We start from the raw sequence: 27,343 nt of genomic DNA on the forward strand, positions 1-27,343 counted from the left end.
GGGGCAGGGGGCTCTGACCCGGGAGCTGGGAGGGGCAGGGGGCTCTGACCCAGGAGCCTGGGGTTGCATCTCATTGGCCAGAGACCAGAACCGTGACTCCTTTGCCAATGACTCCTGTGTAGCGGCCGCACGTGGCATCACTGGCTACGAGGGCTGAGAGGCCTGGGCAGGCTGTGGGGGGTGATGGCTCCTTGCCCTGGGGACCCCCCGTACCCAAGGGGGGGTTGCTGAGAGGCCTGGCATGGTGCCGAAGGGGGATGACACCTGGGGCAGAGCAGGAGCCGGGAGCTGGTGGGTCACAGGGTGTTGAAGGGGGCTGAGCTGACCCAGCCCGTGGAGGATCTGGGTGGGTGATGGGAGCTCTGAGGGCTGAACCCTGACCCCTCCCAGGGCAGGCGGGAGCTGTGAGCTCAGCCGGTGGCTGCAGGCTGGGACAAGGGGCCGAGGGGGGTTGGATAAGACCCGGCTTCAGAGAGACTGGGCAGATCTCGCCCGGGACTGATGGAGCCCGGGACTGACAGATCGTGTGGCCACTTGGCCGGTTGCTCGGACCTGGTCCACCTGGGAACGTTGGCTTCCCCAGGCCGCCGTTACAGCCGACTGCCAAACCCTGCTGCCCGCAGACGCAGCCGATGGCAGAGGTGCCTGGGCCTGGCAGAGGAGCCAGGTCTGTACTGAGGTCAGTCCCGGGGGACGGGCTGGCCAGAGCTCGCAGCCTGGGGCAGGAGAGCTGGAGCCCTGAGGCTCAGTCCAGGGGGGCTGCATGGCCCCCTGAAGGGAGAGAGGGACCCTGGGGACCCAGCCTGCTGAAGGGTTCCTACCAGGGACTGTTCAAAGTTGGGGTGTAGCTGTGCCAGTGGCCAGCCTGCAGCTGCCAGGGGAGAATCAGCCCCAGCTGTCCCCAATGCACAGATGCGGACAGGTGCTTTGGAAGCTTTATTAATTCCAGCTCCCGACCCCACGGGGCACAGGTGAGCGGGGGCAGTGGCAGCCACGGCGCAGCTGAAGAGCACTGTGCCCTGCTGGGGGACAGACGGGCCTCGCGGTGCGGAGCAGGGGCAGACACGGCCCCCACGCCAGTGCCGGGGAGCCCCTGCCCAGCTAACACCCAGCTCACGGGCTGGGGAGGGGGCCCACGGAGCCCGTGGCACTGAGCCGGGGGAGAAGCCGGCTGGCAGCCTGGGAAATAGCCGTCCCCTCGTCCTGCTGCAGTGGGTGAGGTCTGCAGAGGCAGCGCCACACCCCTGCGCCCCCCCGGGGACCCCGAACCCAGACCCATGGGTGCTGGGCCCCACTGGTGCAGTAGAGCAGCATGCCTGAACCTGGGGCCCCCGCCAGCCTGGAGACCAGGTGCTGGGGCTGTCCCCCTCCTGGGGCACTGAGCCGGGGGGGCTCTGGCCAGCACAGACCCACCTCCCATGGGACCACCAGAGCCCCAGGGGGCAACTCTAGCCCCACACAGCCCTGCACAGCCCCAGGGGCCTCTTGGCCCAGCCAGCTCCATCCGGTCCCAGGCCTCGCGGCCTATCCGAGTCCGGCGGGAGGGGGGGACACGGAGGGGGAGGGCCCAGCCCCACCCCACCATAACGAGCACTCTCCATCGACCTTCCACCCCGGACACCGGGGTTCACACTTGCTGCTGCCACTGCGGTGCAGGGTTCAGGAGCAGCCGCAGCCCCACAGCCATGTGGTCCGAGCAGCCGGCCAGCTGGGTGATGAAGGAAAACGTCTCCACCTCCTGGGCAAAGCAAGGGGACAGCAGTGTCAGGTGGGGTGGGGGTGTGTGTGTGTGAGAGAGAGAGAGAGGGAGAGACACTCTGGATCCCAGGTCTGGCTACGCCAGAGCACTGCAGGCTGGGACGTGTAGTCTCCATGGGCTGCAGCCGCCCCTCAATCAAGGCTGAGCACTGACACAGCTCGCTACCCCTTCCCGGCCATGGCCAGGCTCCTTCCCCCGCTGCAGGGCAGGAAACAGCCTGGAGCGGGGCCGAGGTCCCAGCCAGCATCTCACAGCACATCAGGGTCAGAGCCAGCAGAGAACCCAGGCGTCCAGGCCCGGACCCTTCCCGGGAGCCCCGCCCCGTGCTGAGTAGCTCTTTGAATCCCCCGCCCCCGAGCAGCGATTGAGCGAGGCCAGCGAGGCCAGCCCCGCCCGTACCGCCAAGCCCCCCGAGCGTGGGAGCTGCTGAGAGCCCCTGGAGGAGCCGATGTAGCGAGTGCGGCTCCCAGCCCCAGCCACCTCCCCAGCATGGGCCCCCGCGGCCCTACCAGCCCCCAGCAGCTGGCCCCTGAGCCGGGTCTCAGCTGAACCCCCCTGCCCTGGGCCCAGCGTCCCTGGCTGGGAGCTCTCCTGCACCCTCTGGGCACTCACCGTGGTCAGGCTGATGGGGGCGGGGTGCTCGCGGTACAGGATGTAGTCGATGCGGCGCCCTTCCCAGGGGCTCCCTGCTGCCGAGGGGTCGGGGCGGCCGTCCTGCAGGATGGGACCCGCCAGGTACGTCCGCCTGCCCTCCTCTTGCTCCAGGGTCCTGTGGGGCGCACGGGGAGCCATCAGCAGGGTGGGCCGAGGGGGCCGAGTGGCGGGGGAGCAGGAGGGGGGCTCTGCGTAGGGGGCTGCACGGCAAGGGGGGGCCATGCAGAGAGTAGCCCCCAGTGTCCCATTAACCTGTGCGGGGCCATGGGCAAAGCCTGCGTTGAACTAGGCTGTAAATCCCTCTGCCCCCACCGTGCTCCGGAACCTGCAGAACCCCCGTCCACTTCCCCCTCCCGCAGTGCCCGGAACCTGCAGGGCCCCGGACTGCTCCTCCCTCGCTCCGGAACCTGCAGAACCCCAGACGCTTCCCCCTCCCGCAGCGCTCGGAACCTGCAGGGCCCCGGACGCTTCCCCCTCCCGCAGCGCCCGGAACCTGCAGGGGCCCGGACTCCTCCCTCGCTCCGGAACCTGCAGAACCCCAGATGCTTCACCCTCCCGCAGCGCTCGGAACCTGCAGGGCCCCGGACGCTTCCCCCTCCCGCAGCACCCGGAACCTGCAGGGCCCCGGACTGCTCCTCCCTCGCTCCGGAACCTGCAGAACCCCCGGACCCTTCCCCCTCCCGCAGCACTCGGAACCTGCAGGGGCCCAGACTCCTCCCTCGCTCTGGAACCTGAAGAACCCCTGGACGCTTCCCCCTCCCGCAGCGCCCGGAACCTGCAGAACCCCCGGCTGCTTCCCCCTCCCATAGCGCCCGGAACCTGCAGGGCCCCGGACTGCTCCTCCCTCGCTCCGGAACCTGCAGAACCCCCATCCACTTCCCCCTCCCACAGCACCCGGAACCTGCAGGGCCCTGGACGGCTGCGCCCTTGCGCCGGACCCGGCAGAAGCCCAGACGCTGCCCCCTCCCGCAGCGCACGGAACCGGCGGGGCCCCGGACGCCCGGAACCTGCAGGGCCCCGGACTCCTCCCTCGCTCCGGAACCTGCAGAACCCCAGACGCTTCCCCCTCCCGCAGCGCCCGGACCCTGCCGGGCCCGGGACTGCTCCTCCCTCGCTCCAGAACCTGCAGAACTCCCGGCTGCTTCCCCCTCCCATAGCGCCGAGAACCTGCAGGGCCCCAGACGCTTCCCCCTCCCGCAGCGCCCGGAACCTGCAGGGCCCCCGGACGCTTCCCCCTCCCGCAGCGCTCGGAACCTGCAGGGCCCCGGACGCCTCCCTCGCTCTGGAACCTGCAGAACCCCTGGACACTCCCCCCTCCTGCAGCGCTCGGAACCTGCAGGGGCCCGGACGACTCCTCCCTCGCTCCGGAACCTGCAGAACCCCAGACGCTTCGCCTCCCGCAGCGCCCGGAACCTGCCGGGGCCCGGACTCCTCCCTCACTCCGGAACCTGCAGAACCCCAGACGCTTCCCCCTCCCATAGCGCCCGGAACCTGCAGAACCCCGGGACACTTCCCCCTCCTGCAGCGCTCGGAACCTGCAGGGGCCCGGACTCCTCCCTCGCTCTGGAACCTGCAGAACCCCCGGCTGCTTCCCCCTCCCATAGCGCCCGGAACCTGCAGGGCCCCGGATGCTTCCCCCTCCCACAGTGCTCGGAACCTGCAGGGGCCCGGACTCCTCCCTCGCTCCAGAACCTGCAGAACCCCAGACGCTTCCCCCTCCCGCAGCGCTCGGAACCTGCAGGGGCCCGGACGCTTCGCCTCCCGCAGCGCCCAGAACATGCAGGGGCCCGGACTCCTCCCTCGCTCCAGAACCTGCAGAACCCCAGACGCTTCCCCCTCCCATAGCGCCCGGAACCTGCAGGGCCCCGGATGCTTCCCCCTCCCGCAGCGCCCGGAACCTGCAGGGCCCCGGACGCTTCCCCCTCCCGCAGCGCCCGGAACCTGCAGGGCCCTGGACTGCTCCTCCCTCGCTCCGGAACCTGCAGAACCCCTGGACGCTTCCCCCTCCCGCAGCGCTCGGAACCTGCAGGGGCCCGGACGAGTCCTCCCTCGCTCCGGAACCTGCAGAACCCCAGACGCTTCCCCCTCCCGCAGCGCCCGGAACCTGCAGGGGCCCGGACGCTTCCCCCTCCCGCAGTGCCCGGAACCTGCAGGGCCCTGGACGCTTCCCCCTCCTGCAGCGCTCGGAACCTGCAGGGGCCCGGACTCCTCCCTCGCTCCGGAACCTGCAGAACCCCAGACACTTCCCCCTCCCACAGCGCTCGGAACCTGCAGGGCCCTGGACGCTTCCCCCTCCCATAGCGCCCGGACCCTGCAGGGCCCCGGACTGCTCCTCCCTGGCTCTGGAACCCGTGGGTGCAGCCGTTACCTTTTCAGCTTCTCTGGGGTCGACACGGCCTCCTCGTGGATATGCAGGTAGTTCAGCAGGGTGCCTGCAGGGATGTGAGCAGCAGTTACCCTGCCATTCGCCCCACCCCAAAATCTTCCTTCAGCCACAGGTACCTCAGCAGAGATCTGTGGGGCAGGAAGGCTGGGACAGCAGGGGGCTCTGGGTCGGGAGGGGCATGGGCAGCTCTGGGGGGCAGGCTGGGCTAGCAGGGCCCCTGACCCCCGGGATCTCACCCTGAGCTCCCAAAGGCTGGTTCCCTGTGAGGATTTGGATCTAGATGTTTATCTGCAGCCCCAGACAGGGTCCCGGCACCGCGGAACTGAGACAGAGAAGGCAGCAAGGCTGCGCCGGGCACTGGGCCGTCCAGACACCTACCTATGGCCCAGGGCCGGTCCTGCCTGGGCCCCACTCGGCATGGGTCTTGGTACTGGCGGAAGATCTCATGGGTCTGCTCCAACTCATCCCCTGGAAAGAGCCGGCAGAGTGAATGGGCCCATCTGCCCCCCCATCCCCTCCTCCACCCCTCCCGCTGCCCCATCCCCTCCACTCCTTGTGTGATGAAGCGGGAATTTTCTATAATATTTGTATGAGTCCAATGTGTGCCTCAGTTTCCCTCTACACTTTGCTGCTCCTGGAAGAGTGCAGGAGACACAGGGGTGTGTGTGTGTGTGTCACTCGCTGTTGGGATCGGTAATTAACTGCTCGGAGCAAACCAGATCGACAGAGGGGCCAGGGAGACCACAGAGGGGCCAGGACTGAACAGAGCAGGAAGCCTGCAGGCGGCACTAGGGACCTGAGCGGGGGGAGAGAGGGGCCAGGTGGCGGGACCGCGGCAGAGAGACAGGAAGCCCCATCACGCCGGGCTGGCTCCTGGCTCCGGCTGGGCAGGAGGGGCCTGTGCCTTGGTGGGCTCGCCCGCAGCCGTTCGTTTCTGTGGCTGGGGCCTAGGCAAAGGCTGCCTGTGTGGCTGCAAAGACCCAGCCCAGAGCCTCGCACCCTGCAGGGCCCGCGAGGGCTGGCGGCTGGATTCCTTGCAGGGGGCCCCGGGGCCCGAGCCAGCCCCTCGGGGTCCCAGGCTGGGCACCACCCCCTGCCCCACCTGAGGAGCAGTTGTCGAAGTTGAAGTCCCCGCAGAACACGTCGAAGGCGACGACGTCCCCGTGCTGCGTGTGGGTGTCCTGGAACAGCTGCGCCCAGAAGAGCCCCTGGGTGAGCTGGCTGCAGCGGATCTGAGCATCGGCTGCGGGGGGACAGGGCTCGATTACAGCGGGGCCAACGTCCTCATGGGTGAAAACAGGACACTGCTCCTGCTCCACCTCTTTCCCTCAAGCCCCTGCACCCCCCCCCCTGCATCACTCACTGCTCTCTCCACCACCCTCCCCTGCCAGCTGAGCACGGCTGGGGGGGGCAGGGGAGGGGAGGGAGAGCCGTGCTCCGGGGGTGGGGGGAGTGGGGCAGGGTGGGGGAGGGGAGGGCAGGGAGAGCCCTGCTCCGGGAGTGGGGGGAGTGGGACAGGGGGCAGGGTGGGGGAGAGCAGCGCTCCCTGGTGGCGGAGGCCGGTAACTGCAGGGAACTGGACTTCCAGTGTCCAGTCAGCACTGCGGACCGGCACTGCCAGGTCCCTTTGTGACGGGACTTTCCAGTTAAAAACCAGACACCTGGAAACCCTACTGTGCTGTTGGCTGCACCCCACATCCAACCCCTGTGGGGCTCCCCTCAGGCAGCGCCCAGCCATGGAGCCAGCGCCCCGGCCCCCTCCCCACCACTCACGGGGTCCCCCCAGCTGCCCCTGCAGACCCTGGGGTGAGGGGAGATTTGGCCCCTGGCGCTGGGACCTCCTCAGCAGCCCCAGGGGGGGGACAGGGGGGCCTGGGGGGGGGGGGGGGGGGGGAGGGGAGGGGGCTGGCAGAGAAGCCAGTGCCCAGGTGCCAATCCAGCACCAAGCCGGCTCCAGGAGCGCGGCAGGGTAGAGGCTGGGCGGCGCCCAGGAGCCGAACGGGGAAGGGGGGGCGTCTGGACGAGCTGGTCTCCCTCCGCAGCCCCCTCCCAACACTCACCGGCTGGCGCGTGCAGGTGTGTGCAGTTCAGGTAGCCCACAATCCGCTGCCCGTCTGCTGCCCCCAGCTCCACCTGGCGCGCGCACATGGAAACATTGCCCGTGACCAGCTGGCAGGGGCCCCATCGCGGGGGGTGCAGGCGTCTGGCCAGGGCGAGGCAGGGCCGCGGGGAAGGAGGGTCAGTTTCAGCCGTCGGTGCAGGGCATGGCCGGGAGCTGGGAGCAGACAACCCCCCCGCGGGTGCCCTGGACTCAGCCCTTATTGTCTGGCTGGGGTCCCAGCACCTTGTGGGTTGGGAGCTCAGCTCCCGGGGCACAGCTAGACAGCCTGCGGCAGCGAGCCCCCGGTGCAGGGCTGGCGAGCCCCCGGGGTGAGAGCCCAAGCTCCAGCCCCGGCCACGTCCCACCGGGGTCAGAGCCCGAGCCCCAGCCCCAGCCCCGGCCACGTCCCCCCGGGGTCGGAAGTCCAGCCCCAGCCGCGTCCCCCCGGGGTCAGAGCCTGAGCCCCAGCCCCATCCCTCCAGGGTCGGAGCCCCAGACCCGTCCCCGTCCTCCTGGGTCGGAGCTCCAGCCCCCGCCCCCGCCCCCCGGGGTCAGAGCCCCAGCCCCGTCCCTCCAGGGTCAGAGCCCCAGCCCCGGCCGCGTCCCACCGGGGTCAGAGCCCGAGCCCCAGCCCCGTCCCTGTCCCCCTGGGGTCAGAGCCCCAGCCCCGGCCACGTCCCACCGGGGTCAGAGCCCGAGCCCCGGCCCCAGCCCCGGCCACGTCCACACGGAGTCAGAGCCCTGGCCACGTCCCCCCGGGGTCAGGGCCCCGTCCCCGGCCACATCCCCCCGGGGTCAGAGCCCCGTCCCCATCCCCACGGGGTCAGAGCCCCGGCCCCAGCCACGTCCCCCCGGGGTCAGGGCCCAAGCCCCAGCCACGTCCCCCCGGGGTCAGGGCCCCGGCCCCGGCCACGTCCCCATGGGGTCAGAGCCCAAGCCCCAGTCCCGGCCCCGGCCACGTCCCCCCGGGGTCAGGGCCCTGGCCCTGTCCCCGTCCCCGTCCCCCCGGGGTCAGGGCCCACGCTCCAGCCCCAGCCACGTCCCCATGGGGTCAGAGCCAAAGCCCCAGTCCCGGCCCCGGCCACGTCCCCCCGGGGTCAGGGCCCTGTCCCTGTCCCCGTCCCCGTCCCCCCGGGGTCAGGGCCCAAGCTCCAGCCCCGGCCACGTCCCCATGGGGTCAGAGCCCAAGCCCCAGCCCCGTCCCCGGCCACGTCCCCCCGGGGTCAGAGCCCAAGCCCCAGCCCCGGCCCCGGCCCCGGCCACGTCCCCTGGGGTCAGAGCCCGAGCCCCAGCCCCAGCCATGTCCACGTGGCCGGTTGTGAGCGGTCGCACGAGCCCTGCGAGCCCCAGGCTGCCCCTGGGAGGCTGCGGCAGGGCTGGGCGACACTCCCTGGGTGACTGTTCCCAGCGCCGGGAGGAGGCAAAGCCCTGGGCACACAGAGCAGTTTCCATCCCACGCTGGGGCAGGCGTTTCCAGGCCTGGCTGAGGGGGAGCGAGTGGCCGGGGCAGCAGAGGGTCAGGGGCCCGTTGTCAGAGGCTGAGCCCCCTCAGCCAGCCTGCTGGCTCCCAGCCCCGCTGCCAAGGCTCTCACTGCTCTCCTGGCAGGGCCGTTCCCGAAGCGCCTGCTCCCCGCCAGGCCCTGTCCCTGCTGGGCTGCAGACACCCACTCCCCCAGCCAGGGCTCCCGGAGCCGACAAGCTCCGGCCGCAGGCACTGCCCAAGGGGCGTCCCCCCAAAGGCTGAACAAGAGCATCGGGGGGCCCTGCTCCCGCCACCCACTGTCTGGGGATCCTGGGATTTGGGGCAGACGCAGGCAGCTGCTGCTTGGGGGACAGCTGGCCCTGGGCCCCCTGCAGCTGGAGCAGCTCCTGACCTGCACGGACAGCAGCCCCTTGGCAGACAGCGCGTCCTCGCCGGAGCACTCGGGGTAGCAGCGGTACTGGGCGGCCAGCACGGGGTAGCGGCTGGCCAGGAAGAGCCCGCTGCCGAACACCTTGAGAGTACAACAGCCCTGCAGCCCGTAGGCGCCCACGTCGTACACGATGTGCTCGTAGAAGGGGCTCAGCAGCTGGCACAGGCGGGCGCCCGCCCTCTGGTCAAACACCTCCTGCAGGCACACGAAGTCCACGTCCGGCGGGAAGGGCACCGAGATCTCCCCGGGCCCAGCCTCTCCCTCCCCGTCGGGGACCTCAATCACCACGCTGGCGCCAGGCCGGCGGGCGTGGCTCTCTGGCCGCGGTGGGCTGGCCGCCGTGGCCCCATACTTGGAGGGCAGCAGGAACTGGCTGCTCCTGGGGCTGGCGAAGCTGGCGCCGGCCTCCCCCTGCGTGAGGCGCTGGCCGATGCGGGCCACCCGCTGCTTCATCTGCCCCAGGTTGCTGAACTTGGCCAGGCCGTTGGGCAGGAGGCAGACGTTGGCGCTGACGAAGCCGAAGGCCTTGCTTTTGCCCGGCAGCTCCCACACCTCCGGGTGGCGCGAGAGCACGTTGTGTTTGTAGGCGAAGGGCCTGCGGGCAGCCTGCAGGGGGAGCCACAGCAGCAGGCCCAGGAGGGCGCCAGGCATGGAGAGGATGAGGAGCAGCAGCAGCAAGGGGCCGGTGAGCAGTGCCCGCAGCGGGCAGCACCGGTGCTGCTGCCGCTCCGCCGTGGTCTCCCTGAGGTCGAGGAGGCAGTCGGTGGCCCAGTAGCTGGGGAACAGCAGGAACTGGCCCAGGCTGTAGAGGCCGCTCAGGAGCCGGTTCGGGAACGGAGACTCCCGCAGGACCATGCTGCACGGCACCGGGGGCGGGGGAGCCCGGGCGTTCCTGCTCCACCTGCTTCCCGGGGGCTCCGGTCAGACCTCGCCACGCCACGCCCCGGGGTCCCGCAGGGCTGGGAGGAGCAGCCTCGTGCACAGCGCTTCGCGTCCGGGAGGTGCTGCAGGGAGAGAACGGGCTGCAGTCAGCGCTGCCTGGCGGGTGCCGGGCATCACCGGGGGCAGGTGGTGCATGGTGGGCTCAGCCCCATGCCCCTGGTGAGTGGTTTGACATTGGCATCTGCCCCTGCTGGTTGCCTGGGGCGGGCCCTGCCAGGCTGGGCGGGCTGATGACCCCAAACACCCCCTGGTGGGTTCACAGACCGGCCGGCCGGAGGCTCCTCTGAACGGGGGTTTGCGGCGGCTCCCCCAGGAGCAGAGAGTGGCAGTGCAGGGCCTCAGCGACAGCAAACGCGGCCCGAGGCTTAGTGCAGCCAGGACAGAGCCCACAGATGGGGCCCAAGACCCCCCCACCCCTGGACGGAGCCTGCGGACGGGGCTCGGGACGACCCCCTCCCTGGATGGAGCCTGTGGACAGGCCACGGGGAGGGACTGGCGGGGACCAGGACCCAGACCCAGAGGAACGTTACCTGCTGCGTGTGCCAGGCTCCCTGATGAGTGCCAGGGTAACCACCCCCCCCGCCATCGAGTGGCACCAAGCCCACACAGAGAGATGAATGAGTCTCCTCTGCAGCCCGAGCTACGAGCCAGGGGGCTTTTAGCTCATGCACTAAGCTCCAGGGGCCCCCGTTCGATCCCCCCACTGACGAGCAGGGTGTCAGTGTTACCCCAGGGCACCCACCCGTCTGGCCACAGGGACGGCTTGTGTCTCCCTCCCCCATGCCCCTGCCCTATCACCCTTACCTGGGCTCTCCTGCCAGCCTGGCTTCCTGAGCCCCTCCCCGCTCGCCTTCCCCCACCCCTTGCCTACCCCCGGCCCTGCTCCATCACCCTCACCTGCTCACCCTGCTGCCTGAGCCACCCGCCAGCAACACGGGGGGGGCCCACGAAACCGGTCCCTGGCAGCGGGACTCAGTGGCTGCCCCTCCACATTGTCATTTCAGGGGGCCAGCGAGTCGCAGGCATCATGCAGGCACCAAAGAGCCCAGAGCTGGGAGCCAGAGCTCCTGGGTTCTCTCTCCAGCCCTGGGAGGGGAGTGGGGTCTAGTGGTTAGAGTTGGGGGGCTGGGAGCCAGGACTCCTGGGTTCTCTCTCCAGCCCTGGGAGGGGAGTGGGGTCTAGTGGTTAGAGTTGGGGGCTGGGAGCCAGGACTCCTGGGTTCTCTCTCCAGCCCTGGGAGGGGAGTGGGGTCTAGTGGTTAGAGTTGGGGGCTGGGAGCCAGGGCTCCTGGGTTCTCTCTCCAGCCCTGGGAGGGGAGTGGGGTCTAGTGGTTAGAGTTGGGGGCTGGGAGCCAGGGCTCCTGGGTTCTCTCTCCAGCCCTGGGAGGGGAGTGGGGTCTAGTGGTTAGAGTTGGGGGGCTGGAAGCCAGGACTCCTGGGTTCTCTCTCCAGCCCTGGGAGGGGAGTGGGGTCTAGTGGTTAGAGTTGGGGGCTGAGAGCCAGGGCTCCTGGGTTCTCTCTCCAGCCCTGGGAGGGGAGTGGGGTCTAGTGGTTAGAGTTGGGGGCTGGGAGTCAGGACTCCTGGGTTCTCTCTCCAGCCCTGGGAGGGGAGTGGGGTCTAGCGGTTAGAGTTGGGGGGCTGGAAGCCAGGACTCCTGGGTTCTCTCTCCAGCCCTGGGAGGGGAGTGGGGTCTAGTGGTTAGAGTTGGGGGCTGGGAGCCAGGGCTCCTGGGCTCTCTCTCCAGCCCTGGGAGGGGAGTGGGGTCTAGTGGTTAGAGTTGGGGGGCTGGAAGCCAGGGCTCCTGGGTTCTCTCTCCAGCCCTGGGAGGGGAGTGGGGTCTAGTGGTTAGAGTGGGGGGGCTGGGAGCCAGGACTCCTGGGCTCTCTCTCCAGCCCTAGGAGGGGAGTGGGGTCTAGTGGTTAGAGTTGGGGGGCTGGAAGCCAGGACTCCTGGGTTCTCTCTCCAGCCCTGGGAGGGGAGTGGGGTCTAGTGGTTAGAGTTGGGGGGCTGGAAGCCAGGACTCCTGGGTTCTCTCTCCAGCCCTGGGAGGGGAGTGGGGTCTAGTGGTTAGAGTTGGGGGCTTGGAAGCCAGGACTCCTGGGCTCTCTCTCCAGCCCTGGGAAGGGAGTGGGGTCTAGTGGTTAGAGTTGGGGGGCTGGAAGCCAGGACTCCTGGGCTCTCTCTCCAGCCCTGGGAGGGGAGTGGGGTCTAGTGGTTAGAGTTGGGGGCTGGGAGCCAGGGCTCCTGGGTTCTCTCTCCAGCCCTGGGAGGGGAGTGGGGTCTAGTGGTTAGAGTTGGGGGGCTGGAAGCCAGGACTCCTGGGTTCTCTCTCCAGCCCTGGGAGGGGAGTGGGGTCTAGTGGTTAGAGTGGGGGGCTGGGAGCCAGGACTCCTGGGTTCTCTCTCCAGCCCTGGGAGGAGTGGGGTCGAGTGGTTAGAGGTGGGGGGCTGTGAGCCAGGACTCCTGGGTTCTCTCTCCAGCCCTGGGAGGGGAGTGGGGTCTAGTGGTTAGAGTTGGGGGCTGGGAGCCAGGACTCCTGGGTTCTCTCTCCAGCCCTGGGAGGGGAGTAGGGTCTAGTGGTTAGAGTTGGGGGCTGGGAGCCAGGGCTCCTGGGTTCTCTCTCCAGCCCTGGGAGGGGAGTGGGGTCTAGCGGTTAGAGTGGGGGGGCTGGGAGCCAGGACTCCTGGGTTCTCTCTCCAGCCCTGGGAGGGGAGTGGGGTCTAGTGGTTAGAGTTGGGGGCTGGGAGCCAGGACTCCTGGGTTCTCTCTCCAGCCCTGGGAGGGGAGTGGGGTCTAGTGGTTAGAGTGGGGGGGCTTGGAAGCCAGGACTCCTGGGTTCTCTCTCCAGCCCTGGGAAGGAGTAGGGTCTAGTGGTTAGAGTTGGGGCTGGGAGCCAGGACTCCTGGGTTCTCTCTCCAGCCCTGGGAAGGGAGTAGGGTCTAGTGGTTAGAGTTGGGGGCTGGGAGCCAGGACTCCTGGGTTCTCTCTCCAGCCCTGGGAAGGGAGTGGGGTCTAGTGGTTAGAGTTGGGGGCTGGGAGCCAGGACTCCTGGGTTCTCTCTCCAGCCCTAGGAAGGGAGTCGGGTCTAGTGGTTAGAGTTGGGGGGCTGGGAGCCAGGGCTCCTGGGTTCTCTCTCCAGCCCTGGGAGGGGAGTGGGGTCTAGTGGTTAGAGTTGGGGGGCTGGAAGCCAGGACTCCTGGGCTCTCTCTCCAGCCCTGGGAGGGGAGTGGGGTCTAGTGGTTAGAGTTGGGGGGCTGGGAGCCAGGACTCCTGGGTTCTCTCTCCAGCCCTGGGAGGGGAGTGGGGTCTAGTGGTTAGAGTCAGAGGCTAGGAGCCAGGACTCCTGGGTTCTCTCTCCAGCCCTGGGAGGGGAATGGGGTCTAGTGGTTAGAGTTGGGGGCTGGGAGCCAGGACTCCTGGGTTCTCTCTACAGCCGGGGGAAGGGAGAGGGGTCGAGTGGTTAGTGTTGGGGGGTGGGAGCCCGGACGCCTGGGTTCTCTCTCCAGCCCTGGGAAGGGCGTAGGGTCTAGTGGTTTGTGTTGGGGGGCTGGGAGCCAGGGCTCCTGGGTTCTCTCTCCAGCCCTGGGAAGGGAGTCGGGTCTAGTGGTTAGAGTTGGGGGGCTGGGAGCCAGGACTCCTGGGTTCTCTCCAGCCCTGGGAAGGGAGTGGGGTCTAGTGGTTAGTGTTGGGGGGCTGAGAGCCAGGACTCCTGGGTTCTCTCTCCAGCCCTGGGAAGGGAGTGGGGTCTAGTGGTTAGAGTTGGGGGGCTGAGAGCCAGGACTCCTGGGTTCTCTCTCCAGCCCTGGGAAGGGAGTGGGGTCTAGTGGTTAGAGTGGGGGGGCTTGGAAGCCAGGACTCCTGGGTTCTCTCTCCAGCCCTGGGAAGGGAGTAGGGTCTAGTGGTTAGAGTTGGGGGCTGGGAGCCAGGACTCCTGGGTTCTCTCTCCAGCCCTGGGAAGGGAGTAGGGTCTAGTGGTTAGAGTTGGGGGCTGGGAGCCAGGACTCCTGGGTTCTCTCTCCAGCCCTGGGAAGGGAGTGGGGTCTAGTGGTTAGAGTTGGGGGCTGGGAGCCAGGACTCCTGGGTTCTCTCTCCAGCCCTGGGAAGGGAGTCGGGTCTAGTGGTTAGAGTTGGGGGGCTGGGAGCCAGGGCTCCTGGGTTCTCTCTCCAGCCCTGGGAGGGGAGTGGGGTCTAGTGGTTAGAGTTGGGGGGCTGGAAGCCAGGACTCCTGGGCTCTCTCTCCAGCCCTGGGAGGGGAGTGGGGTCTAGTGGTTAGAGTTGGGGGCTGGGAGCCAGGACTCCTGGGTTCTCTCTCCAGCCCTGGGAGGGGAGTGGGGTCTAGTGGTTAGAGTTGGGGGCTGGGAGCCAGGACTCCTGGGTTCTCTCTCCAGCCCTGGGAGGGGAGTGGGGTCTAGTGGTTAGAGTCAGAGGCTAGGAGCCAGGACTCCTGGGTTCTCTCTCCAGCCCTGGGAGGGGAATGGGGTCTAGTGGTTAGAGTTGGGGGCTGGGAGCCAGGGCTCCTGGGTTCTCTCTCCAGCCCTGGGAGGGGAGTGGGGTCTAGCGGTTAGAGTGGGGGGGCTGGGAGCCAGGACTCCTGGGTTCTCTCTCCAGCCCTGGGAGGGGAGTGGGGTCTAGTGGTTAGAGTTGGGGGCTGGGAGCCAGGGCTCCTGGGTTCTCTCTCCAGCCCTGGGAGGGGAGTGGGGTCTAGTGGTTAGAGTCAGAGGCTAGGAGCCAGGACTCCTGGGTTCTCTCTCCAGCCCTGGGAAGGGAGTAGGGTCTAGTGGTTAGGGGTGGGGGGCCCCGGACGCCTGGGTTCCATTGCCAGCTCCACCCCCAGCGCCGTGTGACCTTGGGGTGTCCTTCCCCCCTCCTGGTACCGGTGCCCTGGGCACTGACCTGGCGATTCCCCATTGGCTGCCGTCAGCAGCAGCCACCTGGCCGGTCCGAGAGCCCCCCCGGGCAGCTGCCGGCCCCGCTCCGGAGCCCCCCCTCACCGAGAGCGGCCGGAGCCGCTGCGGGGCCGGGCTGAAAGCGAAAGCAGCCGCCCCTACCTGGCCGGGGCCCCCGCCCCGAGCGCTTAAAGGAGCCGCAGCCCGGGGGTGGGGGGGGGAGGACCCAGGAGGTCCCGTCCGGGCCCCCCTCCCCGGGGCGCTGGGTCTGAGCCCCCCCCCCCCGACAAGCCCCTGGCCGGGGCTGGCTCTTACCCCGCAGTCACACTCGCCTGCCGCGCTGGACTTGGGCCGGGACTCGGGAGCAGCCCGGGGGGGCAGGACTGGGGGGGGGGAGGCCCCGAGGTCGGCAGGGGCAGCCGCAGGGCTCCGTAACCCGCCCCGGCGCGGGGCGCGGCGTTGCCCAGGTGGGGAAACTGAGGCAGGGGGTGGCGGATGGACTCCGCGAGCCTGCGCAGAGCCGGGATGAGCGCCCAGGAGCGCCGTGCCGAGCCCCTGCTCTCAGCCGGGCCCCTGCCTGGGGGTCCCTGCGGGGCGGGGGCGCGATGCTGGGCCCGCAGACGGGGCCGCCTCCCGGCAGGTGCTTAAAGCCTGGCCCGAGGCGCTGGTTCCCGCCCGGCAGGCGGCCCCGGGGCCCTCCGGCCCTTTACACTGGGGGGGGGGGGGCATTTCCCTCAGCAGCCCGGCGGGTCCCACACCCCTCCCCACAGCCACTGCCCCCAGGCCGGTTAGCCCCCCGGGAGAGGAGCAGCGGGCCGGGGCGCCCCGGCAGGTGCAGGCCAGTGGCTGCCCCCTCCCAGCCCCTGCCCCCAGCAGATCCCCTCTCCAGCCCCCTCCCCGCCTCTGGCCCCAGGAGATCCCCTCCCCAGCCCCTGACCCATCCCCTCGCCAGCCCTGCCCCCAGCAGATCCCTCTCCTCAGCCCCTGGCCCCCACAGCCCCCTCCCCAGCCCCCACCAGCCCTCCCCAGCAGGCCCACCCTTCCCCGCTCCTGGCCCCCACCCTTCCCCAGCCCCAGCCCCCAGCTCCTGGCCTCCTCCCCGGCTTTGCTGTCCAGACCCGGGAAATGCCCAGAGCCGGAGCCGCACTGCAGGGGAACGAAGGTCATGGTGGAAGTGAAGCCACCCAACTGTACCTGGCCTCTGCTTGCCCCGGTGGGGGGGATGGGGGGACGGGACTCCTGCCTTCCCCAGCCGCAGACCCCCCGGACAGGCAATGCTGCAGCGCTCTGGGGCGTGAGGGTGTCAGTTGGGGAGAGGGCGGCCCGCCGGCTGGGGTCACGCCCTGGCCCTTGGGGGTGGGGTGCACGGTACTTTGCAATGAAGGTTTCTGTGCGTGGGGGGATTGCTCACTGCGCTCCTTCTGCGCCCCCAGGGCTCCTCGCAGCCCAGCCCAGCGTCCCGCACGAGCTCCCCAGGTACCCCCAGTCCAGGGACTCCCTGCAACCTCCCCCTGCCAGGGACTCTGGGTGCCCCTACTCATCCCCCAGCTACCCCCATGTCCAGCCCCATGCAGCGCAGGCAGTGACGCCCTCGCCTCCTTGGCCCAGGGTTCTGGGGCTGCCCGTGGGAGCACGAGGGGAGGAGGCAGGTGGACGGAAGGGGCCGGGGGTGAGTGGAGGGGGGCCGTGTCCCCCTTTGCCAGCAGCTGGGCCCGGCTGCACCCAGATTCGGCCCCCCGGTGCAGCCTGATGCTTTGCAGCATTGTGGGCTAACAGCAGGGCAGGAAGGAAACCGGCAGAACGGAGCCTCCACCCCCAGAGGAAGTCGCATCTGAGCCACCCTCGCAAGCACCTTCCTCTGCTCTGCCTCTGAGCCCCTGCGGCAGGAGGTGCCTCTGCCCCCCCCCCCCCACTGCCTGTTACACAGGGAGAAGCTAGCACAGCCCTACAGGGAGCCAGAGCCTCCAGTGAGGGCCCCTGGGAGAAGGATGGGCCAGGCCTGGGACCCCGTGTGGTATCCAAAGGTACCGGAGGGCTCCTGTCATGCCAGAGAAGGGCCAGCAGTGATACTGCAGTACGCTGTGAGTTAACCCTCCAGCCCGTGACATGTTCCCCATTTGACAGAGGGGAAACTGAGGCACAGGGTGGGATGGTGACTTGCCAAGGGTCACATGGCAAGTCAGCGGCAGAGACAGGGCTGCAGCTCCGCTCTCCCAGTTCCCTTCTCAGCCCCCAGCACATCCTTCCCCTTGTCCCCAGAGCCACACGCAGGCAGGTGCTGTCTAGTTGTCTGACCACAGCTGTGGGAAACGGGAACTCCTGAACTTTGGCTCCAGTGCTGTGTCTGCCTCCCGCTGCAGCCCGGGAGCACCCGTGCAGCCACAGGGCCGAGCGGTGACACTCCAGGCCGGGTCTCAGCTCTCGGGCCGGATGAGGAGGGACATCTCCAGGCCTCGTGCAGAGCCGGGCGAGGACTGTTCCACAAAACGGTTTCCCAACAGAAAACACCAGTTTGTCAGTTGGGTGGGAGCAGGTGGGTTTGAACAGAGCTTGCCCTGGGGTGGTTCTTCAGGTCAGGACGGACTTTCTGGTCAAATCCAGAGCAAGAGACGAGGCACCAGCCCAGGGGGCAGGGCGCTCTCTGGGCTGCCAGGAATGCAGGCCCTACGGGATCTCCCCGTGGCTCTGGCTGGTCTCAGGTCTGTCCCAGTGCAGAGCAGGACATGCTCGCCCACCTCATGCGGGGAGGTGAGGGCTCGCTGGTCGGTGACGCTGTCTGACGCCCCAGGCAGACGGGTTGTGCTGAACAGTTCTGCCTCCTCAGGAAAGCGTGTCTGGAACACCAGCCCTGCTCCTGCACTAGCCTGGTACCGAGCATGCTGCAGCCAGCGGCTGGCACTGGGGGCACTGAGCAGGGAGCAGGGGCTTGGCTCTGAAGAGTTCATAGGGATGCCCAGAGCGATTTAGTCAGCAGTGCGTCTCCCAGACCCCGCACACCTGTACCTAGGGCTCCCCAACACAGGGACCTCCCCCCCGCGCTCCCTGCCCGAGCAGTGCTAGCAGGGATCCATGCCCCTTGAGAAGGGAGCAAACTCCCCAGGGAGAGCACTTCCCCCTTTGCCAGGGCCGGCGCTGCCATTTTTGCCGCCCCAAGCAAAAAAAAAAAAAAAAAAAAAGCTGCCCGGACTGTGCCACCCCAAGCATGGCTGGAATGCCGCCCCCTAGCCTGCGCCGCCCCTTAGCCTGCTTCCTCCGCCGGTGCCTGGAGCCGGCCCTGCCCTTTGCTGTCGAACATGGAAGTGTCACCTACCGGATCCCCCTGTGTCCTGCTGCAGCGTCCAGGGAGCTCTTCAGACGGGGCCTCCCAATCCGTCTGGAAAACAGATCGGGTCTGTCAGTGATTGCAAGTGACCCTCTGAGAACCCAGCTGGCCCAGCCACAGCACCATGTGCCACAGAACCAAGGCAGGGCACCCACTCTTGCCAGGAGCAGCGGGAGGCAAGAAGGAAAGTAACAATTTCACAGTTCATCCATCTGCCTGTCCATCCCCCCACCCGTCTGTCTATCTCCTACACCCTTCTGTCTGTCCATCCCCCCCACCCGTCTGTCCATCTCCTACACCCTTCTGTCTGTCCATCCCCCCCACCCGTCTGTCCATCTCCTACACCCTTCTGTCTGTCCATCCCCCCCACCCGTCTGTCCATCTCCTACACCCTTCTGTCTGTCCATCCCCCCCACCCGTCTGTCCATCTCCTACACCCTTCTGTCTGTCCATCCCCCCCACCCGTCTGTCCATCTCCTACACCCTTCTGTCTGTCCATCCCCCGCACCCATCTATCCATCTCCTACATCCCTTCTGTCTGTCCATCCCCCCCACCCGTCTGTCCATCTCCTACACCCTTCTGTCTGTCCATCCCCCGCACCCATCTATCCATCTCCTACATCCCTTCTGTCTGTCCATCCCCCCCACCCGTCTGTCCATCTCCTACACCCATCTGCCTGTCCATCCCCCCACCCGTCTATCCCCCCATCTGTCCATCTCCTACACCCATCTGCCTGTCCATCCCCCCACACGTCTATCTCCTACACCCATCTATCCATCTCCTACACCCTTCTGTCTGTCCATCCCCCACACCCATCTATCCATCTCCTACACCCATCTGCCTGTCCATCCCCCCACCCGTCTATCTCCTACACCCATCTGTCTGTCCATCCCCCACACCCATCTATCCATCTCCTACACCCCTTCTGTCTGTCCATCCCCCACACCCATCTATCCATCTCCTACACCCCTTCTGTCTGTCCATCCCCATACACTGTCGATGTCTCTCTGTCCATCCATCCCCATACACAGCCCCTATCTACCTGGCCATCCATCCCCCCCTCCACCCACAGCTCTTTGTCCGTCTGTCCCCGTGCACATCCCTCTGTCTATCTACTGCTGCTCCTGGTGGGGCTGCGCCTTCCCCTTGGCAGCGAGCAGCTCCCAAGCCAGAGCTGCCAAGGACACCGAACAGGGATGGGGGCAGAGACAGGCAGAGCTGCTAGGGTCCATGCAGCCCATCTCCTGGTGATGCAGGACCATTCCCTGCTGCCCGTGTGCATCCCCAGGCTGGGGGCAGTGCCCAGGCTCCTGCCCCTTCCTGTGGGAGCTCAGCCACGAAGTGGCTCTGACCGACCCTGCCCTAGACCGGCCCAGTCATGTGCCAGGGTCCTTCTCCCCCGATCCCTTCCATGCTGCTCCCCCCGGGTCCCACACAGCACAGCTCCTGCTGGCAGCCCTGCCCCCTCCCACTCCTTACGCTCCACCCTGGCCTCCGTGCCGACAGCTCCAGGAGTTTCCTTCCTGCACGCCTGACCTTGCCCCTCCGGATGTCCCAGCACGTGGAGCACGGCCCAGTTAGCGCTGGCCTAGCGCCCCCCAGCCGCCCCTCTGGGTGGTGTCCAGCTGCAGCGTGCACACAGCTCTGCTCCCAGCACAGGCCGCGCTGTGCTGAGCCCACCGCCCCCTCCCTTTCCGGCTCCCCGCGTCACTGTACAGCGCTGTGCACATCCGCAGCACCGGCACAAGAGCAGCAGGTGGGGAGGAACAGGGCACAGGGGGAGAGGAGCCGTCAGCTAGGCCTGGGGCAGCCAGAACCAAGCTGGGCGCCCGCAGGCAGCCAGTACGGGTCCCAGGGCACGGGGGTTACATACCCAAGGGTCAGGTTTCAGAGGGGAAGCCGGGTCAGTCTGTGTCAGCAAAACCAAGGAGGCTCCTCGTTATACCCAAGGGAAGATCGACAGGCCTCCCCGTTCTGCCCCTGGGGCTGCGAGAGCCCTTCTGGAGCAGCAGGGAGCTGCTGGGAGGGGGATGCAGCGTGCTAGCCCCACGGCCACGCAGGTTTCTGGGGGCCCAGGGAAGGATCAGAAATGAGGCCAAAATAATGACCATTGGGGGGAGGGGAGGCTGCCCGCTCCGGGCACTGGCACCCAGCACATGGGATTGCAGCGCCACTCAGGTGGGAAGGGTCACGACAACGCCAATCGGGGGGGAGGCCCTCGAATGCAGGGCCAAGGGCAAAGTGCCCCTTTGGCCTCCCGGGTGGCCCTGGCAGCCCCCTGCAGCACACACAGGAATGGCCAGACTGGGTCAGTTTCCTGTCTCTGACGGAGACCAGCCCCGGCTGCCTCAGGGGAAGACGTCCGAGATACTCTGCCCCATGCCCACCTCCTTCTGACCCTAATCGCCCGTGAAGGGCTGAAGCCCGGAGAGGTCTCACCCTTAGCACCGGCTCCTTTCACTCAGGCTATTCTCTCTATCCATATCAGTGCCCAATCCTTTTCTGAATCACGCTAAGTTCTTGACCTCAGCTTCCTGTGGCAGTGAGTTCCACAGGCTACTCACATGTGAACACACCTCTCCTTTCATCAGTTTGGAACTAGCCACCTTTACATTTTCCCGGCTGTCTTCTGTTATGAGCTGGGGAGAACCAGAGCTGCCGCTCTCCCGTCTCTATCCCCTTTGTCATTGGATCATGTCCCTTCCTGTTCAAGTGCTAATCCTCAGAAACACTTCGATTCAGCTTCACTCAGCACCCACTTTATTCTGATTTCACCAAGGTACACAAAGGCCTCAGAACCCTTCCTGTGTTTCTCCCCACACACCGCTATGGGGCAGGGCAGTGCGATTAGCCCATATTACTGAGGCATAGAGAGGCTAAGTGACTGGCCCCAGGCTGCTCTGGAAGTCTGTGGCAGAGACTTGAAGCCAGGTCACCGAAGTCCTTAGCTGGTGCCACCCTTCCTGTGCATCGCCCTGCTGCGGGATCCCACCTTAATGCTGGTGTCCCCCCACCATCGCCTGCATTTACAGAATGCTGAGCTCAGGGGAGACGAAAACACTGAGTGTGATGGAGCATCCCAGGCTGACCCCCATCTGGGAGTGTGTCCCAGGGGCCAGCTGTCCCCTGCCCTGTGGATTCATAGGGTTTAAGGCTGGAAGGGACACTTCGATCACGTACTCTGTAGGGCACAGGCCCTTCAGTTTCCCCGGTACAGAACAGGTTTGATCAGCCGTGATTTTATATTTACTTCCAGGTCGTTGATGAACCGATTGGCGTCAGGCCGAGAACCGATCCCTGGGGAACCCCACTAGAAACACCTCCCTTTGGTGAGGACTCCCCGCTGATGGCCACTTGCTGAGCTCTCCCCGGTCCCCCATCCCCGGCCTGTGTCCCCCCTGGATAGTGGAGCTCTACGTTCTCGGTCACAATGTGGCGTGGCACGTCCCATGCCTCCCTCAGTGTTTTACCACTAGGCCATGCAGCCCGTCTGACTAGAAGACGCCCTTGGGGAGCTGGGGCTGCTGGACTCGGACTCCAGGTCTCAGTTAACCAGCCTTTGAGCAGCCTGGGCAAAATTCACCGATGCCAACAGCTGGCACCAGGACAAGGGAGCGCTTCTATCCCCCTTGAGCTCTCAGGTGCCCAGGGGCCGGCCCTCGGCACAGGCTGGATTTCACCAGGACCCCAGCGAGTCTCTCTCAGCCATTCGGAAGTTGCCAGCCAAGGACTTGCTGTGGCTTTGCTAAGGCTCAGGGAGCAGCCCAAGGCGCTGGGCTGTGAAGGAGTCACCTGTCGTCCCAGGGAAGAGTGACTCACTCCTCGGAAGCTGGTGCTGCTCCAGCTCCTGGCAGGCAAGCTCAGCTGCTGGGATCAGCCCCCACACCCTCACCTGGTTTTCTTCAACATCTGAAGGGCTTGGAAAAAACCCTCCCCAGCTATTGGACAGTTGTTTATTATATGCATTGCAGTCGTGTCTCGGAAGTCCTGCCCCCGCCCAGGCCCCTAGCGTCCTAGGTGCTGCACAGACACAGAGCATTTGATTGCCAAGGCCAAGGCCACCTGCCCAGGGCAGGGTGTTAGGAGGGGAAGAACCCCGTACAAGCAAGGTTTTGAATCGTAGAGAAGGAGCATGGTCCAGTGAGCCCTGGACTCTGTTCCTGGCTCCACCACTGACCGGGGGGGTGACCTTGGGTGAGTCACCTCCCATCTCTGGGCCTGGGCGGGGGACACCATTTCAGATTTTGGTGGTGGTCGTGGTGGGTGGCAACTTTAACCGTGACTAGAGGCTACTTGCTCACCTGAACACTCTTGGTTTTTGCAGATAACTCAGATACAGTGCTCCTGTCAGATAATCATTTCTAATTCCTATATAAAGAAAGAAAATTAAATAAATATTAGACCCGCTCAGCTCTAATACTAACATGTTCAGACATCTTGTGTCAACTCACGTAAGGGACACTGGTTAGGTTTAAAATTTTAATGTACATTCTTTCTTTGTTACTAACTCTTGAATACAACAATTGTAGGAAAATCTCGATTATTTCCCATCCCTTTTTTTGCAGTTCTCTGAGCTTGGAATAGATCATTTCACTTTTGGAAACATCCTAGTAGGACAAGGCCCCGTAGTTTATACTGCACCTGCTGGGGCTCGAGGGGTGTTACCCCACTACAAATAATAGACCGGAAACAGGCTTTAAACAGGAGTGAAACTGACACTTTCAAGTCATTTTCATAGTATTGCCAACCTCAAACATACAAAAATCATGAATCAGGCTCACCAAGAATCATGAGATTGGCTTTAAAATAATGAGATTATGCAAAAATAATAGATTTGGTGATCTTTTTATGTACAATCTGCTTTTTGAACCTTTCGGGTGCACTGGGGTCACATTTTGAAGCTTTCTCCACAGCCACAAGGGCTAGAAACTGACTTTGTCTTTAAGAATGAAGGCTGAAATCATCACATATCACTTGCCTCCAGGAACTGGGGCTTTAAGCAAAACAATAATTATCATGAGACTCAAGACAAAATCATGAGAGTTGGCAACACTGCTTTCACTTCTGTTTAAAGGTTAATTACTTCCCAGAAGGCTCTTAAACACAACACTACAGCGACTGAGTTGCAGTTCTCACAGGAGAATATTTAAAACCAAAACCCAAGAAACTTCCACATTTTGAAGCTGAGAAAAAAAATGGAGACTTCCAAGGGTATCTCAGGGTCACTGCAGGCAGGAAAGGAAATAAACAGGCTGCCCCAAGCTCCTGTGCTTTTCCTCTTGAAAGAAAGTTGGACAGTCAAATCTTCTAGTCCTTAATCCAGTAAAACTTCCATTGCCATCAGCGCCTCACTCACAGGTACAGTAATTCCTCACTTAAAGTCATCCTGGTTAACGTTGTTTTGTTACATTGCTGATCAATTAGGGAACATGCTCGTTTAAAGTTGTGCAATGCTCCCTTCTAACTTTGTTTGGCAGCTGCCTGCTTTGCCCACTGCTTGCAGAAAGAGCAGCCCCTTGGAGCTGGCTGGTGGGGGCTTGGGACCAGGGTGGACCAGCAGCCCCGCCCCCATCAGCTCCCTGCTCCCCTAAGTTCCCTGTGCAGCAGCTTCCCAGCAGGCTACCAATTGCAGCTGCCCCTCCCCCCACTGCCATGTGCTGCTCCTGCTCTCTGCCTTGGAGCTGCTCCCAGAGCCTCCTGCTTGCTGTGCTGTATGGAGGGAGGGGAGGAAGAAGGGGGCTAATGTCAGGGTGTCCCCCTACCCCTGCTCCTGCACCCTGCTTACCCCATTGCCATAGAGCAGGGGGGACACAGGACAGGGCTCAGGATGGAGGGAGCTTCCAGGCAGCAGCTGCAGTCTCAGCAAGCTGATCTAATTAACACGGCAGGGTACTTAGAGTGGGGTAGCTACTTAAAGGGGAAATGTGCATCTCTCGCTCACACACACGCTGCGTGTCTGTGTCTGCAATGCTCCCTCCCCTCCCTCCATTCCTGCTGCCCTGTAGACTGTGAGAGTTAACCCTTGAGGGCTCAACCAATTGCTAGTTCATCATTTGGCAGTAAGGCATTGCCTGGGAAATATCCCACCCTCTGACTCCATCACCGCAACCAAGCTTCACAAACAGCATCGCTGTGTACCAGTATTCAATTGTTTGATTAAAACTTATGCTGTGTGTGTGTGTGTGTGTGTGTGTGTGTGTGTGTGTGTGTGTGTGTGTATATATAGATATAGTATACACACAGTATATATATCTATACACACAGTACATAAATATATATACACACAGTCTTTTGTCTGGTGAAAAATTCCCTGGAAACTAACCCCCTCATTTACATTAAATCTTATGGAGAAATTGGATTCACTTAACATCATTTCACTTAAAGTCGCATTTTTCAGGAACAGAACCACAACGTTAAGTGAGGAGTTACTGTATTAACATGTGCTCCATAACTATACACTTCATATGTAAATATCTGAGCCCTCTTATCCAGCGTTACACATCCTATCTGCATTGGCTCAGAGACTGGATTTTCAGGCATATTCTGAACAGTGCTGAAGACAGATGGTGCCCAGGGAATAACACAAATCATGACAATAACAGTCAACTGTATGGACTTTGTGGCTGCAGTTTCTGTTCTTGGTTCTGGAATTGGCCTGAACACAGCTGAGCCTGAAACGCTAAGAATCTGATGTATAATCACCTCTGATACTCAGACAACACTCTCTCATTCCTTCCTTTTCTCTAACTTAGAACAAAACATGACAAAACAAAATGGGTTTCAGTTAAAATCTAAAATTGCCCAGCAGGCATTGCTGTACAACCCAGCCTGCCACGCACTGGCCATTAAGTGCTCTCCTCTCATCTGACTCTCTCTCTTGATCCTTTCTGACCTCTGTGCTGCTTTTCATACTGTCAGGGGCGGCTCTAGGAATTCCGCCGCCCCAAGCAGGGCGGCGCGCCGCAGGGGGACCTCTTGCAGACGTGCCTGTGGAGGGTCCGCTGGTCCCACGGCTCCGGTGGACCTCCCGCAGGCACACGGGACCAGTGGACCCTCCGCCGTCATGCCTGCGGGAGGTCCGCCGGAGCCGCCTGCCGCCCTCCCGGCAAAATGGCGCGCTGGGGTCTGGAGCCGGCCCTGCATACTGTCAGCCGTGACCTCCCTCCCGATTGCCTGGGACCGTGGAGAACTGGCCTTCTTGGTTTTGCACCCACCTGAGTCCTATTTTCTGCAGCATGCAGCAGAGGGAAAGAAGGTTGGTGCAGTGGATAGGGAGCTAGCCCTGAGAGACCTGGGGGCTACTCCCGCTCCCCCCAATGGACTTCCTGTATGATGTCATCTAAAGACTTCCAGATCCTTAATTTAATTACCAGCCCTTTCTTATCTTAATCACCCTGCCTCTGTGACTCCCTGCCCCAGGGGCAGAGCCTGGGAGAAGCACTCTCCGCACAATGCACATTCCACACGAATTCTGGGTAGTTAAGAGCTCTGCCTGGGAGCACCCCTCCTGTAGGAAACTGAGGGGAGGGTAGTCCCCCCTGCTCTCCCTACTTGGCGTCCTTGGGCCTGTGTTCCCCCATCTAATCCTTCCTTCGGACTGCACTCTGAGCGGGACAGTGCCGTAGGGACCAGCACCGACTGGCGAGGGTCCTATTCCAGACAGTGAACAGCGCCAGTTACCAGGTAGATCTCAGCAAGTCTCTCTATGCTGTGCGGTGCCGCAAAGCGAGGAGCATGGGCGGAGCAGGGCAGAGTCTGTCTCCTGGTTGTGTGTCTGTCAGCACCCAGCACAATGGGCGCTAGGCACTACAGCAATACAAACAATGCATCAAGAGGCCAATGGCAGTTGTAGAAAGTGGTGCACCGATACACTCCCTGACATTCTGCCCAAACTGCAGGGAACGGCTGGTGCAGGATGCTCCCTCTCACAGACAGAGGCTAATGGAACAGGATGGTTTTTTTGTTCACGTCTGGTCCTTTTCCAGATCCGAATGTACCCCTGACCTCCCCAATATCTAGTGGCAGAGAGTTCCTCAGGCTCACAGAGTGTTTTGTAGAATAGTCTTTCCTTTATCAGTTTTACATTTGCTGCCTCCCCTTCTCCCCTTGCTCAGGGTGGTTTTTAATATCAAGAGAGTTGAGCCCACAATACACAATGGAAAACACAGCCCCATGGCCCCTGCCCCCTTTGCAGGACAGTAGCACTGAGAGGACACTGCTGCCCACAGAGACCAGTGGCCATGGCCGTGTCCCTGGCAGGACTCCAGGCTGGCAGAAGGGCCTGTTGCTCTTCATTCCTTCCAGCGCCTGTTCTTCGGAGCTCAGAATCTCAGCCAGTGCCTCATCTCTATTCCAGAGAAAAAGCGGATCCAGGGAGCGTCTCCCGACCAGCCTTGCTGGTGCAGAGAAGCTATTTACCATCTCTGCAATGTCCTTATCTTCCTTGATTTACCCCCTGGTTTCTAGCAGCCTCCCCGATCTGTTCACAGACATCTGCCTTCTGACGTTTCCACCGTTCCTTCTTGCTTTGGCTCTTTGCTGTCCCAGTTCCCTGTTCACCTCCCTCAGTCTCCATCTATTGGGTTTGCACCGCCGGGTTTCCACTTGTCAGACGAACCTTTGGGCTTGAACGAACTCCTGCATCTTCCTACGGAGCCGTCCTGGGCTTTCCTTGCCTCTCTGCTACCCGTGCGCCCGCCCCTGCGAGGTACAACAGGAACGGCACTGCACCCCTCCACCCCTGCCCCGCAATGCAGGCTCGCCACAGCCCGGTTCGAGGGGAGAGTTACAGAATCCAGCCCACTAGAGCTGGGCTGCGGGTCTGTCCTGAGGGCACCTGCCTGACAACATCCTGTGGTCTGTCGCGGAGGGCAAAGAATCGGAGCATTCTGGGCATAGTCCAAAGCCTTCTGAAGTCAGCAGGTGTCTTTCCATTGGTTCCACTGGGTCTGGATCAGGCCCTTTCTGGAGCCTGGCTTGAGACTAGGATGTCTCTCTCCCACCTCCAGGGGACTAATCTGCTGCAGGGGAGATCCAGGACCCCAGGACTCCGTGCTCCAGCCTCCACTCTTGCAATTCTCCGTTCCTGGCTGCTCCTGCCCATGGTTGGTACCAGAGGCAGCAGCCCATCTTCCCCCCGGCGTGCAGCGGTCAGGAACACAGCACACTGGGACAAGTTCCCGCTGCTGGCTCCCCATCACATTCCCTATTCTGTGCACAGTTTTATGACAGCACTTACCTCCGCCTCCGCCAGAATTCATCACCAGCAGGCCGTATGGTGCGGCTGAGTTACACGGTCAAGTCCTTCGGAAGAACTGTGACCAGTTAGCAGCTCCAGGCCAGGATGTGGAATGTGCGTTGGGCTCAGGCCGAAGAAATG

The 27,343-nt window shown here is 64.1% G+C and overlaps 1 protein-coding gene across 6 annotated transcripts; it reads right to left on the reverse strand.

The window, feature by feature from the left end:
- Nucleotides 1-27,343, reverse strand: LOC120396384 (sphingomyelin phosphodiesterase 5-like). Of its 6 annotated transcripts, XM_039521189.1 has the most exons (10): nt 27,203-27,343; nt 22,266-22,332; nt 17,952-18,014; nt 8,775-9,817; nt 6,860-6,932; nt 5,902-6,042; nt 5,178-5,267; nt 4,782-4,845; nt 2,372-2,528; nt 1-1,738 (listed from the first exon to the last, which is right to left on the reverse strand). In XM_039521189.1, exons 4-10 carry the CDS (start codon nt 9,666-9,668, stop codon nt 1,628-1,630), a joined length of 1,530 nt encoding a protein of 509 aa, XP_039377123.1. In that variant the 5' UTR covers nt 9,669-9,817; nt 17,952-18,014; nt 22,266-22,332; nt 27,203-27,343; the 3' UTR covers nt 1-1,627. The 6 variants fall into 6 exon arrangements, with proteins under 6 accessions (XP_039377123.1, XP_039377122.1, XP_039377121.1 ...); XM_039521188.1 differs by lacking the exons at nt 22,266-22,332; nt 27,203-27,343 and adding an exon at nt 19,501-19,610; XM_039521187.1 differs by lacking the exons at nt 22,266-22,332; nt 27,203-27,343 and having other exon boundaries at nt 17,952-18,200.

This window comes from Mauremys reevesii, linkage group 2 (genome assembly GCF_016161935.1).
Source record: "Mauremys reevesii isolate NIE-2019 linkage group 2, ASM1616193v1, whole genome shotgun sequence".
NCBI lineage: Eukaryota > Metazoa > Chordata > Testudines > Geoemydidae > Mauremys > Mauremys reevesii.